Here is a 14,907-nt window from a genome sequence, read left to right on the forward strand (position 1 = left end):
TCCCGCATCACTGCAATAGAATTATATGGGCCCCCAAAGACTCCCAGCTAGAATCGGCGAGGAAACCGATGTAATGAAGAACATTATTACCATTAAAACAAAATAATAATTTTAATTACAGCTGGGCTGCCTCTAGCTCCTGCTCCCGTGCTGTCCTCTTTCCTAGTGCTGAGGGTGGTGGAAGACGCCCACAGCCTTGACCACACCCCCAACAGGCATGGAAGCAGGTGGTGTTACAGGGGACACGAGGGACCAGGGGTCCTTGGCTTCACCCCACTGTGTGGAGGAGGAAGCAAGCAGCCTCCGAGTGTGTGGCTGGGCTGAGCTCGGGGCCCTGGTTTTGTGGGACTCCATTGACTCTCTCCTTGGCACCTAAGAACCAGAAGGAGGTGGCAGAAAATGTTGAATCTTCCTTGCGGCAAGGGGAGCAGGCTGGCATTTAGCCTGTGTGTGTGTGGGCAGGGGAAGGGGGTCATCCCCTGCTTCTCACAAACAATGCTGCGTGCACAGTTGATGACTGAAATCACGGAGGTGGCTCTGAGGCACACTAACACTGCAGGCCACAAGAAAGGGGTGTCACTATGACCTTGGCTGGGTCCTGAGCTACAAGGTGATGCCCAGCAGGGATGGTCCTCACTGCACAGAGCCAGCAGTGGGCTCTGAGTGCAGTTTCTCCACTGGACCCCCTGAGCCTGGGCAAGAGGCCCAGAGTTCCCTGTCGCTTCCCCCAGCCAGGGATGGATCAGGGCCTGACCCCTGCAACTTATGGCAAATCAAAAGCGGGCCATTGCAAATTGCAAAACAATACATGCAAAGATGCTGGAAGGTGAGAATGAGTTCAAAAGACCCTCTGGGAGGCAGGACACAGGATGGAAGATGCTGCAGGCCTATCTGATTCTGGGGGACTTGGAGAAGTCAGTGAATTGGTCTTGGCCTCAGTTTCTCTCATCTATAAAATGGAAAGAATAACTCCCCCCTAACTTACAGAGTTGTCATGAGGACAAATGAAAGATAATGAAAACACTGGGAGATACAGAAGATGATATTATTTAAATAAGAACACAAACATACACACACACACACACACACACACACACACACACACACACACCCCTCAGGACTGTGTAGGAAGCCCTGCTGCTCTGCCCACAAGCATATGTCGATTCAGCACTACAAGCCCAGAGCTTGCTGTCCCGGCTGCCGCAGGCGACGGCATCTGTCTGCTGTGAGAGAGCAGGGCTCCAGGCATGGGTCACTGTGCTGACAGAGGGGACAGACCAGGGAAGGGGCAGGCACCTCAGGGTGGTCGCCGAGGGCCATAGAGACACCATCTGGGGCTGCCGCTCAGCCAGAAAAACCCACTCTGACTGTGGCCTGCAGGAGTCCAGAGCCCCTGCGATGATTTATTGGTTTCCCTCTCCCAGATCAATAGGTGCATGGTTATAGATGCAGAGGGGCCGCCAAGGCCCGTGGCCCCAAGCTATAAATTAATACGGCCTGTCGAGGGGCTGCCTCTCCTAGCGTGGGAGATGACACGCTCATGAGTGGAGCTGTCACCTCGGGGGCCACGGCAGGCACAAGCCAGCGGGAGCCCCCTCGAACCTCCCCCGCCAGCCTCTTACTGCAACCTGAGGATGCAGTTTATAAATCATTCAGCATCTGACAGGCACGCCATGCGGGAAGGTAGCTGGGGCACTGCTGCTGGCCGCGGTGGGTGCTAATAGGTTGGCCTCTTGGACCAAATCCAACTCTGTACGCTCTGGGCCCTGTCTGGCCACCACTCCAGGGCTCCTCACATGCCAAAGCACACAGGATGACAGGGCTGAGATCCAGGAACTACTGGGCACCAGCAGAGAGCAAGGATGCTTTCAGTGCCTGGGAGGAAAGTGGGGTGCAGGGCACATGTGAAAGTGCCATTGTCAGCTCAGTGCCAGGCCTCACCGCTCTTCACCCAGCCCTGGCCCATGCACAATAAGGAAGCCCTCACCTTGGTAGACCAGCTGGCCAAGGCAAAGCACTTCATGTAAATGCTCCTTTTGTCCTCACACCACCCAAGAGGCAGAGGTTGCCGCCTGGCTGTCTGCATTTGTGAATTCCATTCACTCAAAAGACACCGAGCACGGTCCATATGCCAGGCCCAGGGCAGGGTGCTGAGGATGCACAGATGACCAAGCTCAGTCTTTGCTTAGTCTGGTGGGAGAGATGGACATACAAACAACAGCCACAACCATTTCCTGAGCACGCACTTATCCTGGGCCTGGGCTGAGCACTCTACGTGAGTGATCTCATTTACTTTAATCCTCACTATGAAGTTTGCAAGGCAGGTATAATTATTTCTACTTTGCAGGTAGAAGTGAAGCTACTTGTCAAAAAGTCGTGCCACCCCAGGCCTGCCTCCTGATCCTGGCTCCATCCCTTGACTAGCTTTGGGCATGCCATGTAACTGTCCTACTTCAGTGTCTGTCTCAGTAGGATGGGAATGACAGGAGTGGCTGCCCCAGGAGGTGGTTGTGAGGGCTCCCTGAGATTCCATGCAGAAAACAGTGTTGGGCACACAGGAAACCAACAACAACAATAAATTTATTATTACTGTCACCAGAGAAATAAATTATGTATTTGATCTCATTGACAAATGGCATCCAGGGATACCCTTCTCTACGCCTTCCCATCTCTAGTAAGGAGGTACAGGGAATGAGCAGCTTTCATCCTTGTTAAGGGACATGGAGAGGTGGTTCAGGTTAGTGGGGCCCAGGGCCAGGAGGCATGGCTTTGGCTCTGACCCTGATCCCAGCCAGCACTGAGGCTCAGGCGAGGACCCTCCATCTCTCAGGCTCCCAGGATCTCACCCCAGCTCCAGCCCTTCCCCATAGTAGCCTCATCCCTGCCTCAAGCTGGTCACCTGAGGCCATCGGACAAGGATCTGTGCAGCACCTGTCACAGAGACCTGGGCAGGGACCCAGAGGCTCACTTCCAGCCTGGCTTTATTTCCGTGAGGTAACAGTGGAGACCTGCAAAGGACACATACCCACCTAGCCACTGTCCCTCCTCAGCAGTGTCTCTAATCATAAATCAGAGTTGACTTTCCTCTGGGAAATTCCAATATATGAAAATAAGCTATAGGATCCCAGAAAGTGAATGATATTCATGGACACCATAGTCTCTTTCTCTAACGAACTCCTACTTAGCCTCTAAGGCCCCAAACAAATAGCCCCCATGTACAGACAACACTGTTCGCAATATACTATGCACATACAAAGCTACCGTGGCATTTAATACATTTAGATGTAGTTAGACATTCACTTACTTGTCTTTCTCTTAGTAAAATTGCCTTCACCAAGGACAAAGACCTTGGTCTTAATCACCAGCCTTTTATTGAATATACCATGAGCCACAGGCTGTGCTAAGGACTTTTCCTAGCTACATTCTCTCATAGCAATCCTGCAAGACAGATATTGTTGCTCATCTTACAGATAAGAAAGCTGAAATCCAGAGAGGTTAAGTCACTTGTCTAAAGTCACATGGCTGGCAAATGGTAGCATCTTTTTCCTACCCTGCATGCCCAAGTCAGCTCAGAATCCCTGATCCTGTAGCTATTCAACAAATGTTTGTTGTGTTCATTAAAAAAAAAAAAAAAAAAAAAAAAAAAAAAAGGTCAGATCCGAGCATGGTAGGTGAGATGTGGGCTTTGAAGGACAGGCAGAATTGAGTTAGGCTGAACTCCAGTACTAGTTAGAAAAGTACAATGTGTGTGTGTGTGTGTGTGTGTATGTTAGAGAGAGAGAGAGAGAAACAGATATGTATCCATTGCCATTGAATTGACTCTATGGCTGACAGGAGAGTTCATATGAAGGAATAGCAGAAGAGAATACTGAAAAATAAGTTGGGAAAGGTAGGTTGATGCTAGATGGATAAAGGCCTAGACTGCCCAGCTAAAGAGGCTGAACTTGTCAGAACTTCAAGGACACAGCCATCTCTGAGACTCCAGCAGGTCTTCCAGATTCCCTGACCCAGTGAGCCACCTGGCACCACCTGACTTCTAACCTCACATCCATCTTCCTGCCTAAACACCCCAGCACCAGGGTCACCTCCCTGGGGCACACTGGAGGGCTGAGGGGGTGGCCCTGGGAGGATCAGGGAGGGGGCAGTGCTGAAGGTCAGTGAGGCAGGCACGCGCCCCTAACGGAGGTACTGGAGCAGCACCGCTGGGCACAGACACAGGCAAACACGTTTGAGCAAATTGGTACGCCATAAAAGTCTATTACAGCAAATCAAACAGCAGTCAGCATGACAGCCATTAGCTTGAAATGAATACACGGGGACTTAATGAGGTCTGTCGAGGCTGGCTTGGTGAATTAAGTTGCCAATTCTAGCAGGATTTCCCTTTTCTTTACGGACTTGAAAGCATCTACGCTGCCTCGTTAGGACTTCGACAAGTGAATTGCCGGGCCTTTCACCCTGATAAAATGGATAATTACATGGAGAACAGCTTAGTGAGGGGAGTGGGGTGGGCAGGAGGGGAACCAGAACAAACAAACCCAAACACACACCTGCCTGGCTTCTCCTGAGCTGGGGGCTGGACCCGGCAGAAGCTTTCAGAGGGAGTGGGGGCCCAGGAGAGGCAGGCAGCGGGGCAATGCCTGGTCTTGAACTGCCTCCCATTCCCTGCTGTTCCTGGCCTGAGGACTTGGGTCCAGGTGGGCCATGTCTCCAGGCAGCCATGGAGGGGTTGAAAGTTCACATCCAAGATGGGCTGCCCTCAGCACCTCTCAGAAAACCTCTAGTGGGATCCTCCAAGGCTCCCCAGGCCTGGCTGTTCTCAACATTACCAGAGGAATTTGTTAAAAATGCAGCTTCCTGGACTATCTCTCCCCAGCCTACTGATTCACAACTGCGGGGGTGGGGAATATGCTTCCTAACCAGTCCCCCGGGAAATTCTGCTGGGGCATGTTTGGGACCCTCTGATTCATCACTTCCCCAACACGCAGTGCTAGACGGCTGGAGGGAAGTGGTCCTCCTACTTCTGCTTGCATAACTCCAGGGATGGGGAGCTCAGCACATTCTCAGCAAGGCAGGGGCACAGACTGTGTGTGCATGGGTGTGTGTGGGCAGTCTTATTATTAGGAAGCTCTTCCTTAGATAGACCTGGATTTGCCACCTTGTAACTTTCTCCCTGTGCCAGTCCCTGGGTTCTGCACACAATAGTCTCCATCATTATTAGGGCCCTAGATGGCTGAGATGGCCAAGAGAGGAATTGAATGGATGGAGGTGGCCACCAGAGCTTCTCCGCCATCCTGCAAAGAACGATAAGGTGCTGAAGGATGGGAAGGAGCTTCTCCTGCTGGGTTTTGTCCTCTCATCATGTGATGTCAGCCCTGGAAGGGGCTGGGTTCAACTCCCTAGTTTGAAAGCTGTAGGGCCTGAAGCCAGCAGACTAGAACCCAGGTGTCCTGACTCCAGTTTCTCTCTTCCCACGAAACAGCACAAGAGCAACCACTGCTTACCTCAGCCAGACTCTGCTGGAAACCCACCTCCTCCAGGAAGCCTGCTGAGATTTCTCTGATCACCCTGGCAGACCCTGGCATTCACACCTAACAGGGTCTGCAGTGCTCTCCCACCCCATTTCTCTGGCTTGCACCCTCACCCTGTTCACATTTGCAGGGTCCTTTGCTGCTGAATCACACCCTAAAGAGCAGGGGCCTGGGGTTTCCAGGGTGACCTGAATGCATGCAGGAAACCTTGGGCTCATTTCCGGGCCAGGGACCAGTAGACTCTGGGCTGGTACTCCAGCTGCGGTCAGAGCCAGGCAGCTAGGTTCCAGCTCAGGTGACCATACCAGGCCAGGGCTGGTCAATGCCAAGATGCCTCAGATCAGGAGTGGCCAGGCTTCCGTCCAGCTGATATCACATCCCCACTGGCCACACTGAGCAGCCCCAAGCAGGGCATCGAGTATCAGGCCACTAAAGCAACCGGGGATGTTTACACATGAGCAAGTAAACCACATAGGCCTTCCTCCAAGGACGGTGTGTCCTTCGCAGCTGGCCCCTCTCAGGCTGCCCTCTCCTTGTCAGATGGGTATCGGGCAGGCCACTGTATCCACCTGTCCTTTGTTTTCATTAGATAAGGAGGGCTGTGGCACAGAGAGGTGAAGTGACATGCCCAAGCACACCCAGCAAGCTGGGAACAGAGCAGGGGCTGGACCCAGGGTCTCCTGCCTCTAGTTCTAACTCCTGTCATTCCACATTCCTGCGGCCTCCCAGGTCTCTGCACAACGACAGCCTGGCTCAGAGCCAAGCCCACAGCAGACATTCAATAAATATTTGTTAAATAAATGAATGAATGATTGAAGAGACTCTCTCCTTGGAGGCACAGGCCTTTGGAGAATCCCAGGGGATTCCAATAGGGCCGAGTGTTGGAAGTCACATCTCCTGAAGCAGGAGAGAGGAAAAGGCTGGCCCGCAGCCCAAGGGCGGGAGAGGAGGGACGTGACCCCTCGTCCCCTTGCCAGTGCAGCTCCCTGCTGCCCCATGAGAGGGAAGACAGAGGGCATCCATGCCTGCCAGAATGGCAGCTGAGCAATGGGTCCAAGGCTCATTAACTCTGAGCCATGCCCTTGGTTTCTGAGCCCAGGCCCAGAGTGCAGGCTGGCACGTAGAGACCCTTAATTAAATTAGGGAGACTTCCAAATGAGAGAGAGCAGGAGCCAAGCTGCAGTCCCTGGGCACACTGGCCACAGCTCAGGGCACCGCGCTTCCATGTTTAGGACTGCGGGCTCCCCAGTCCTCTCCCGCCCCAGGCAGGTAAAGGGCATGGCGCCTCTGCTGCATCCCCACCTGCACAAGTGTCCTCTCTTCCATCTGGTGCCAGCACAGGACCCTTGGCTCACAGCTCAGTAACAGAGGCCAGGGAGTGGGGTGTATGAGCAAGACCTTGTCACCCTTGAGGCAGGCTAAGCCTGCCCTGGAAGCCAGGAGGCTCGAAGTTAAAGCTGTGTGACCTCGGGCAAGTCACTCTCCCATGCCCAGCCTCATCCATGAACTGACCATGATATTCTCTCAAGACTTTTTACTCCCTGATCATTCATTGGATCAAGGGGTTAGAACTCAAATGACATGGTGCCAACCTGTCTTTCCAGAGGGTTCTATCTCCCATTGTTCCCAACCCAACCCTTCACTGCCACCCCCAGCCCAAAACCCCAAGGGCAGGCCCAAGGGACACCCAGCGAGAAGCCCTTTACCCTCCTCCTTCAGAGTCTTTGAATCACTAACTGCCAGACCATAAGACTGCCATCAGCCACCCAGGCGAGGGGCCGCAAGCAGTGGGAACCCTGGTGCCATCAGGAGCTGGCAGCCAGCTTATTAACGAACCGTTTGTAATGCAATAATTTGCACTTCTCAATTACCAGCAATGGCTTGATTTTACATGCATGGACTCATGCAAACATACTCAGAGTACACAGTACAGGGGCCTGGGAGACCATGGTGGAGAGCGTGGGGCTAGGGAAAGCCCCTTCCTAGAACTGTATGCTCCCTGAGTCCTGGAGGGATCTGATTCTGGCCAAAGCAGGAAGGTCTGGTGTTAGGCCTGCCCACCCACCCTGCCCAAGGCCCATATTTGGATATGAGTGGAAGGAAAGAGGGTACAACACCCGCTTCTCCCAACTCTTGTTCCACCATTGACTCCAGCTGGAGGTGTGGGGCTCAGCCTCCAGCATGAGGCTCCCAACCTACCGGCCCAACTGCTCTTCCCAACCCCAGGCTGGGCCCTGACCCCCGGGGTACCAGCATGTTCACCAACCTGCTCAGAATTGGCACCTGGGCTGCGGTCTGGGCAGAAGAGCCAGAGCTGTTCTCCCCACCTGACTCTTCACCTACACCCTGGTGGTCTGGGGAGTAGCAGGTCTTCGATACCCCCAAGGGCGACCCTGGTGGCTCCTACCTCAGGGATGCGGACGCTGTAGGGCTGATTGTGAAATGTGGGTGCGTTGTCATTCACATCCCCGACCTGGATGTTCACCTTCCGTGTGATCACCTGGCAAGAGAAAGGCAGGCAATTAGCACTGCCACCTGACTCTGGTCTCTTCCACCCTAGGGGCCCAGAAATCCTGTGACCCCCAGGAACATGCCTCTAGGGTCCCAGGGGACACTCACCCCCTGGTGGTCGCTGACAGAGAACTCCACGGTGAACTCTGACTTGGTCTGAAAGAAAAGTGAGAGAGGGAGGGGTGCAGTTAGTCAGCGCTGAGGTCCTGGGTCCTGGGTCCTGGGCCCTAAATGGGGCGGGAGGGGCTCCAGGATTGCCCTAGGAGCTTGCCTGGAACCAGGCATCCAAAGGCTTCCCTAAAATACTAGCATTGCCCTTTGGGTTAGGGAAGCAGTGCGGAATATGGATCCTTGCTTTAAGAGAGCAATAAAAGACAGAAGTCAAGCATCCTGGGTGCTAGTCGTGGCCCTGCCTCTAGATGCTGTGTGACACTGAGCAAGTCACTACACACCTCTATGGTTCCTTCCTCAAACACAAGAAGAGGGTAAGGGTTGGGGATGTGTTCACACCTTTACCTTAACTTGCTAAGGGCTACCATGTCGTCAATTCCTGCTTCTCTGGATATTGGGGGAATATTTACTCGGGGTAGGGTAGACTTGTACCCTCCATGGGGCCCCATTCTACAAGGGATGAACCCAGGGTCACTGTTCTTCTTGCCTCTCCAATGTAGCTGCTTGCTTGGAGACACCTCTAACTACCCATGCCAACCCTAAGTCCGGACACCAGCATTGGCCCTTGAAGAGGAATACCATTCAGGCAGAAAGATGCCACTTCGGCGTCAGAATGGAGTCTTAGAGGAAGACCCCAAAAGATGGTGGGCCATCCTTCCCCCAGAGTCTCCTCCTGTCCCCAAGAGAGAACTGGGGCAGGGGTATGGGCAAGTCATACCTCTCTGTCCAGTGGCTGCCGGAGCCACACCACGCCAGTGTCAGGCTCCACTGCAAAGAAGCGAGAGGCCTCCTCCCCAGACACGCCAAACACCAGGGGGTCATTGTCCATGTCTCGGGCCAGCAACTGGGTCACAGAAGAACCTGGAGTAGCCAAAAGAGAGAGCAGAGGGAAAATATGGGAGGTCAGGTTTATACCTTCCTACCTTGCCCAGGTGGCTGAACTCTCAGCAGGGAGTGGCCGCTCAGCAACCCTCCAGCAGGCCACGGATCATCATAAGGCCCCAGCGCATCTGTGGGCTCTGACGCAGGTACCCCACCTCTGCCCTGGTCCACTTTTCACAGTGTGTCATGATGGTATCAGGGGACCATCACTCACCATGTTCTGGGTGTGTAAAACACAGTTGTGACTTCGGCCTGCCCCACTTTCTCTGATTTTAATTTGAAGACCTCCTTCTCCAAGTGGCTCAGATGAGGACAGGCCCCCAATATTTCAAGGCCTATGTTCCAAGATGAGCACATAAGTCAGTGCTAGCCAATCAGAGCGTGCCATTTCCCTGGTCATGATGATTGGTTCAGGGATGAGCATGTGACCCAAACTAGCCAATCAAAGCCAGCCCTGGGACTTTTGCTGGAACTACTGGGAGAGAGGAGCTCTCTTTCATAGGGGTTGCTCATTGGCACTGTGGGCAGCCATCTTTGGCACCACACAAGAAGAGCCTGAGAATGAAACACACAAGGAGGAAAATAGAGGTAGATGATGTATGGAGAGACAGATTCCTGATGGCTTTCTGAGGATCTGCCACCAGCTGTGCCTGATATTAGCTCCACCCTCTGGACTTTCCAGCTATATGAGCTAATAATCACCCTTGCAACCTTTTCTTTGGCCTCAGTCAGTTTAGTTGGACTTCTGTCTTTTGCAAATGGAAGTGCCTTTCCTAATTCAGAATACTTTGCAAAATCTTTTGGCATTTATTCAAGAGTGACCAGGTGCTGGCCTTATGATGGTATGCAGAGGTTAAGAAGATGTAGCTCAGCCTCAAGGAACTCCAGTCTAGAACTAGGTGACAAGGTCTAGTTCCCATCCTCAAGAAGGGGATTGAGAGGCAGGTGTCATCCCTTACCAGAAAGCAAAGCCCTGGCCTGAGGGCGCCTAGGCTTCAGGATGCCTGGCCTATACCCTCCCTAAGAAGAAAAGGGCATCTTCTCCTGGGGCTCACAGCTCCCCTGTGTAACTTTCAGGTAGGGTCACCAACTGCCCTGCTTTGCCCAGGACTGAAGCATTTCCCAGCACATCTGCTAAAACCAGGAAGCCCCAGGCAAACTGGGATGGTTGGTCTCCTTAGCTCCAGGAGGTCCTTAAACTCACTGGAACGGTACACAAAATGTTGTGAGTGTACAGTGCGTCATTTTCCGAAGACAGTGTCTATAGTCTTCATCTGATTCTCAAAGGGGTGAGCAGATCGGAGCCATGACCTTAGGCAAATCACTTATTTCCAGGTTTCAGTTTCCCCTATAAAACAAGACAGACACCACCTGCCCCAAATACTGACTCTCACATTTACCAGATAGCTCTGAAAATCAAGCTAGATAGAAAGAAAGGATTCCAAATTCTTGGAATTTTATCTAGAAAAGAACTTCTAGAACAGTTCTAACATGATGACGCTAGCTAACATTTTTGAGCCCAAATCATAAGCCAGGCCTAAGCTGAGCTATTTCCACGCACTAATTCAGTCCATAATGCGATTCTCCCCATTTAACGGGTTAGGCAACAAAAAGTGATGAGGTGATTACCATGGCCTCACGGTCAGCAAATAGCAGAGCTGGAATCCACATCCCAGGCAGTTGGGGCTCAGAGTCTACATTTGTTTCCACAGCACAAACATCTCAACACTCAATATGTAAACTCAAGATTCAGGACTTCATGGACATGATCTATGAGATCCTAACAGGTAGCCCAAGATTTGGAAAATGAAGACATTGGGCATTCCCTGGGCTCTTACGATATGCCAGACACAAGGTCCATTCATGTGGATTCTCTCATTAAATCCTCCCAGCAAGTCTGTTTGGTAATTGTTATTCTACCCATTTTGCAGATTAGGAAGCTGAGGCTCAGGGAGGTGAAGCAGCTTCTCCAAGGTCAGGCAGCAGAACAGCATAGCAGGAAATGGCAGCATCCAAGGTGATGGGAGAAGGTGAGATGGAGGAGTAAAATCGTGGAACATCTTCAGAACCCAACCCTCCCATTTCAGAGTTGGAAAAGCTGAAGGCATTTAACAAGTTGTCCAAAGTACAATGGTAAGCCATAAAGGCAGGATTCAAACCCAGGTTTCCAAACTCCCAGATTCCCAGTTCATTGCTCTTTCTCGATAGTGTAAGAGGAAGTATGTGAAAGCCACAGATAAACCAAGCACATCTTTCCAAAGCATTTGCATTGCCTGATGACAAATAAGTGTTTTATACTAAAACAAATGGGAAGACACTGGGGGCAGTATTTGATTGATTAATTAATTAATTTTTTTTGGAGACAAGGTCTCGCTCTGTTACCCGGGCTGGAGTGCAAGTGGCACGATCTCGGCTCACTGCAACCTCCACCTCCCGGGTCCAAGTGATTCTTCTGCCTCAGCCTCCCCAGTAGCTGGGATTACAGGCATCTGCCACCATGCCCAGCTAATTTTTTGTAGTTTTAGTAGAGATGGGGTTGCACCACGTTGGCCAGCCTGATATTGAACTCCTGACCTCAAGTGATCTGCCCACCTTGGCCTATCAAAGTGCTGGGATTATACGTGCGAGTCACCGTGCTCGGCCTAATTTATTTATGTTTAATTTATTTGTAAAGATATAACCTAAAGCTGTAAATGAGTTTCCAGCCTCTCCTGACTTCTAGGAGTATACACTTCCTTTCCATTGCTCTCAGATATTCTCTAGTGGCAAAGTTTGAGAAATACTGAGTTACTTCCCAAAGGCTTGGGCAGATTCCAGATGGGGAAACTGAGGCCCATAAGCGCCTTACTTGTCCAGGTGCAACAATGAGTCCACGGCAGCCTGCAGTCCACTGGACCGCAGTCCTCACCTGCTGTACCTCAGGGCCCAGCCCAGGTGGGGGATCTGGGGCCAAGCTCCCAGCTGGCCAAGGGGATTCTGGGAAGACCATCCTGGCCTTCCAGCCAAGGTTGCACGACTGGGTTCAATATCCCAAATGGCTCTCTCAGGTCTGACGCTCAGGTCCTCCCAAGAAGTGGGGCGCTGGGCAGGACAGGGATGGGGCCATCAGCTGCTGTCACCCACCCTGTAATTTCCTGGACTTTTATCCATTTTCCCCTCAATTATGTGCTGCTCAAAATGGTCCTTTTCAGCTTCCTCACGGGTTCTTGCCTGCTCATGCCTTCTTTGTGTCCCAGGTAATTGCTAGTGACCTTTTCTAAGTGTACTAATTAAAGGTGCCGATTTAATATTATATTTAAGACAAGACGCCCCGCAATTTTCCAGCTGGGCACATACTCCCCCGCCCAGTGCTGCTCTGCCTCTCTACAGAAGCTGGGCCCAGCCCTGGCTTCTCCAGGAAGCAGGGCTTGTTTCTCCACTAGGGGAGGTTTCCAGCAACCTCTGGTTGTGCTATTCCTACAAGAGTGAGGCCAATCTCTGGGGTTCAGCTCCAGCCCAGTGCTCTTAGTTATAGCCATGCAGGAGAATCATCTCTGGCTGGGGGACCCTGGGGTACACATGCCACACAGGTTTGCTTCCCACCTGAGAAACAGAATATACCTTGCATCTCAGGGCTGGAGAATACCTGGAGTTCCTTTTGTACAAATTTGTGGTAAAACACATATCACATGAAATTTACCACTTCAACCATTTAAAGTACACAATTCAGTGGCATTTGGTACATTCATGATGCTGTGCAACCATCACCACTAATTCCACAAGATTTTCATCATCTCCAAAGGAAACCTCATGCCTACGAACCAGTCACTCCCCATGACTCCCTTCCCCAGCCCCTGGCAACCACGAATCCACTTTCTGTTTCTATGGATTCGACTATCCTAGAGATTTTATATGAATGAAACAACACAATATCTGGCCTTTTGTGTCTGATCTCTTTCACTTAGCTAAATGTTTTCATGGTTCATCCATGTTGCAGCATGTATCAGTACTTCACTCCTTTTTAACAGCTGAATAATATTCCATTGTGTGAATGTAACACATTTTGTTCATTCATTGATCAGTTCACAGCTATTTGTGTTGTTCCCACCTGTTGGCTATTGGGAATAATGCCGCCATGAACATTTATGTACAAGTTTTTCTTTGAACATCTGTTTTTAATTATTTTGGATGTATACTTAGGAGCACAATTGCTGGAACATATAGTGATTCTATGTTTAAATTAATGAGGAACTGCCAAAGTATTCTCCATAGTGGCTGTATTATTTTACATTCTCATCAGCAATGGATGAGACCTGGTGTTTTTTCAGTGGTAAGGAGGATACCCTGCTATTCACAGGGGCTGGAACGCCCTCTTATGATAGAGAGATGGGAGCTGGCTGGGTCTCCACAACAGATGCTATTGGTACCCTGCCCTCTATCCCTCAGCACACACATTTCCACACACACCAGCCTGACTGCTAACTGCCAGCACCTGTGAGTGTTCACCCAAGGGGTTCTGGCCATCAGAGACTGCTCCTCCTAAATACAGCACGCCCGGGAAGTGCTGGGAATGGATGCCCCCGTAGCAGAGCTCACCGAGTGATTGTGGAAGATGATAGATAAGGATGACCTTGTCTACCATGATTAGAGCTCAAAAATGTTAGCTATCATCTTCATGTTAGAACCCTCCTAAAAGTTCACTTACAAAAGCTGCTTAGTCTTCTTTTCTAGATAAAATTCCAAGAATTTGGAATCCTTCCTTTCTGGTGGGGTTTTCAGAGCTCTGTGGATAAGGTAGGTAAACAGCCCAGCTCCAGCACCTCTCAAGGGCATAACTCAGCGGTCCGTGTTCTACACTGGCAACTTGGTTGACAATAACACATCTTTAGGGCTTCCTTCCCTTCCTGTCTCACTTCCTCACTCCCTACTTGTGTTTCCTGGAACCTCCTCCCCAGTAAGCTTCTTGCACTTAAGTCCTCATTACAAGGTCTATTTCTGGGGAAGCCCAAACTTCCAATGCATGTTTAAGACCATGCATTGGAACTACTGTACAGCTTTACAATGCAAATTCTCAGGCCTTCTTGACTGGGTTGGCTAGTGGGAAGCCCAGAGTGTAAACTTTTCAACAGCAGCCCCTACTCTCCCTGTAGGAGACACTCACACACAGCCAGGTTAGAAGTCCTGTGGCTGGTTTATAGCAGAATGATATTCGAATATTTAACAACAGGCACAGTACAGACATCAACCAATCAGGAAAAAACACTGGCCATAAACACCCAGACCAGTAAGTACTGCCTGTAAGTCAGCCTGGTTTATGGCTCCCATTTTAGATGCAGAGAAAAGCTCCACCCATCCCAGGATGATTGAAAGGCCCAGTCTTACGGCTCCTGGCTCAATCAGTGTGGCAGAGGATTCTATGCACCTGGCCTCTCCTACCCTTACGGGGAAGGGGCATCCAGCTAGGCTAGCCCCTCCACTCTGTGCCACCCAAACCATGCCCAGCCTAACCTCATGGGTGGAAAGTGGAACATTCAAGAACTTAATCACTATGCATATATGTTCATGCCAGCATTCTTTGCAATAGCCAAGAAGGGGGAAGCGATCCAAGTATCTGTCCACAGATGAATGGATAACCAAAACGTGGTAGATACAGCAAATGGAATATTATTCAGACTTAAAAAGAAAGGAAATTCTGACACATGCTACAATATGGATAAACCCTGAGGACATTACGCTTAGTAAAATAAGCCAGTCCCAGAAAGACAAATAGAGTATGGTATGACCCCCCTGATATAAGGTACCTAGAGTAATCCAATTCAGAGACAGGAAGTAGAAT

At 50.9% G+C, this 14,907-nt stretch overlaps 1 protein-coding gene and 1 long non-coding RNA gene across 2 annotated transcripts in view; one reads left to right on the top strand and one right to left on the bottom strand.

Annotated features, from left to right (window-relative positions):
- Positions 1 to 14,907, bottom strand: part of CDH23 (cadherin related 23) — a 338,832-nt gene that overhangs the window by 215,640 nt on the left and 108,285 nt on the right. The window contains 3 exon segments of the mRNA XM_065520923.2: positions 7,936 to 8,028; positions 8,148 to 8,195; positions 8,929 to 9,071. Coding sequence (XP_065376995.1) covers positions 7,936 to 8,028; positions 8,148 to 8,195; positions 8,929 to 9,071 — 284 coding nt within the window.
- Positions 7,227 to 10,990, top strand: LOC123566904 (uncharacterized). Its single transcript, XR_006689613.2, has 3 exons — positions 7,227 to 7,369; positions 9,143 to 9,238; positions 10,805 to 10,990. It is a non-coding gene; the product is annotated as an uncharacterized lncRNA (long non-coding RNA).

This window comes from Macaca fascicularis, chromosome 9, assembly GCF_037993035.2.
Source record: "Macaca fascicularis isolate 582-1 chromosome 9, T2T-MFA8v1.1".
Classification (NCBI taxonomy): Eukaryota; Metazoa; Chordata; class Mammalia; order Primates; family Cercopithecidae; genus Macaca; species Macaca fascicularis.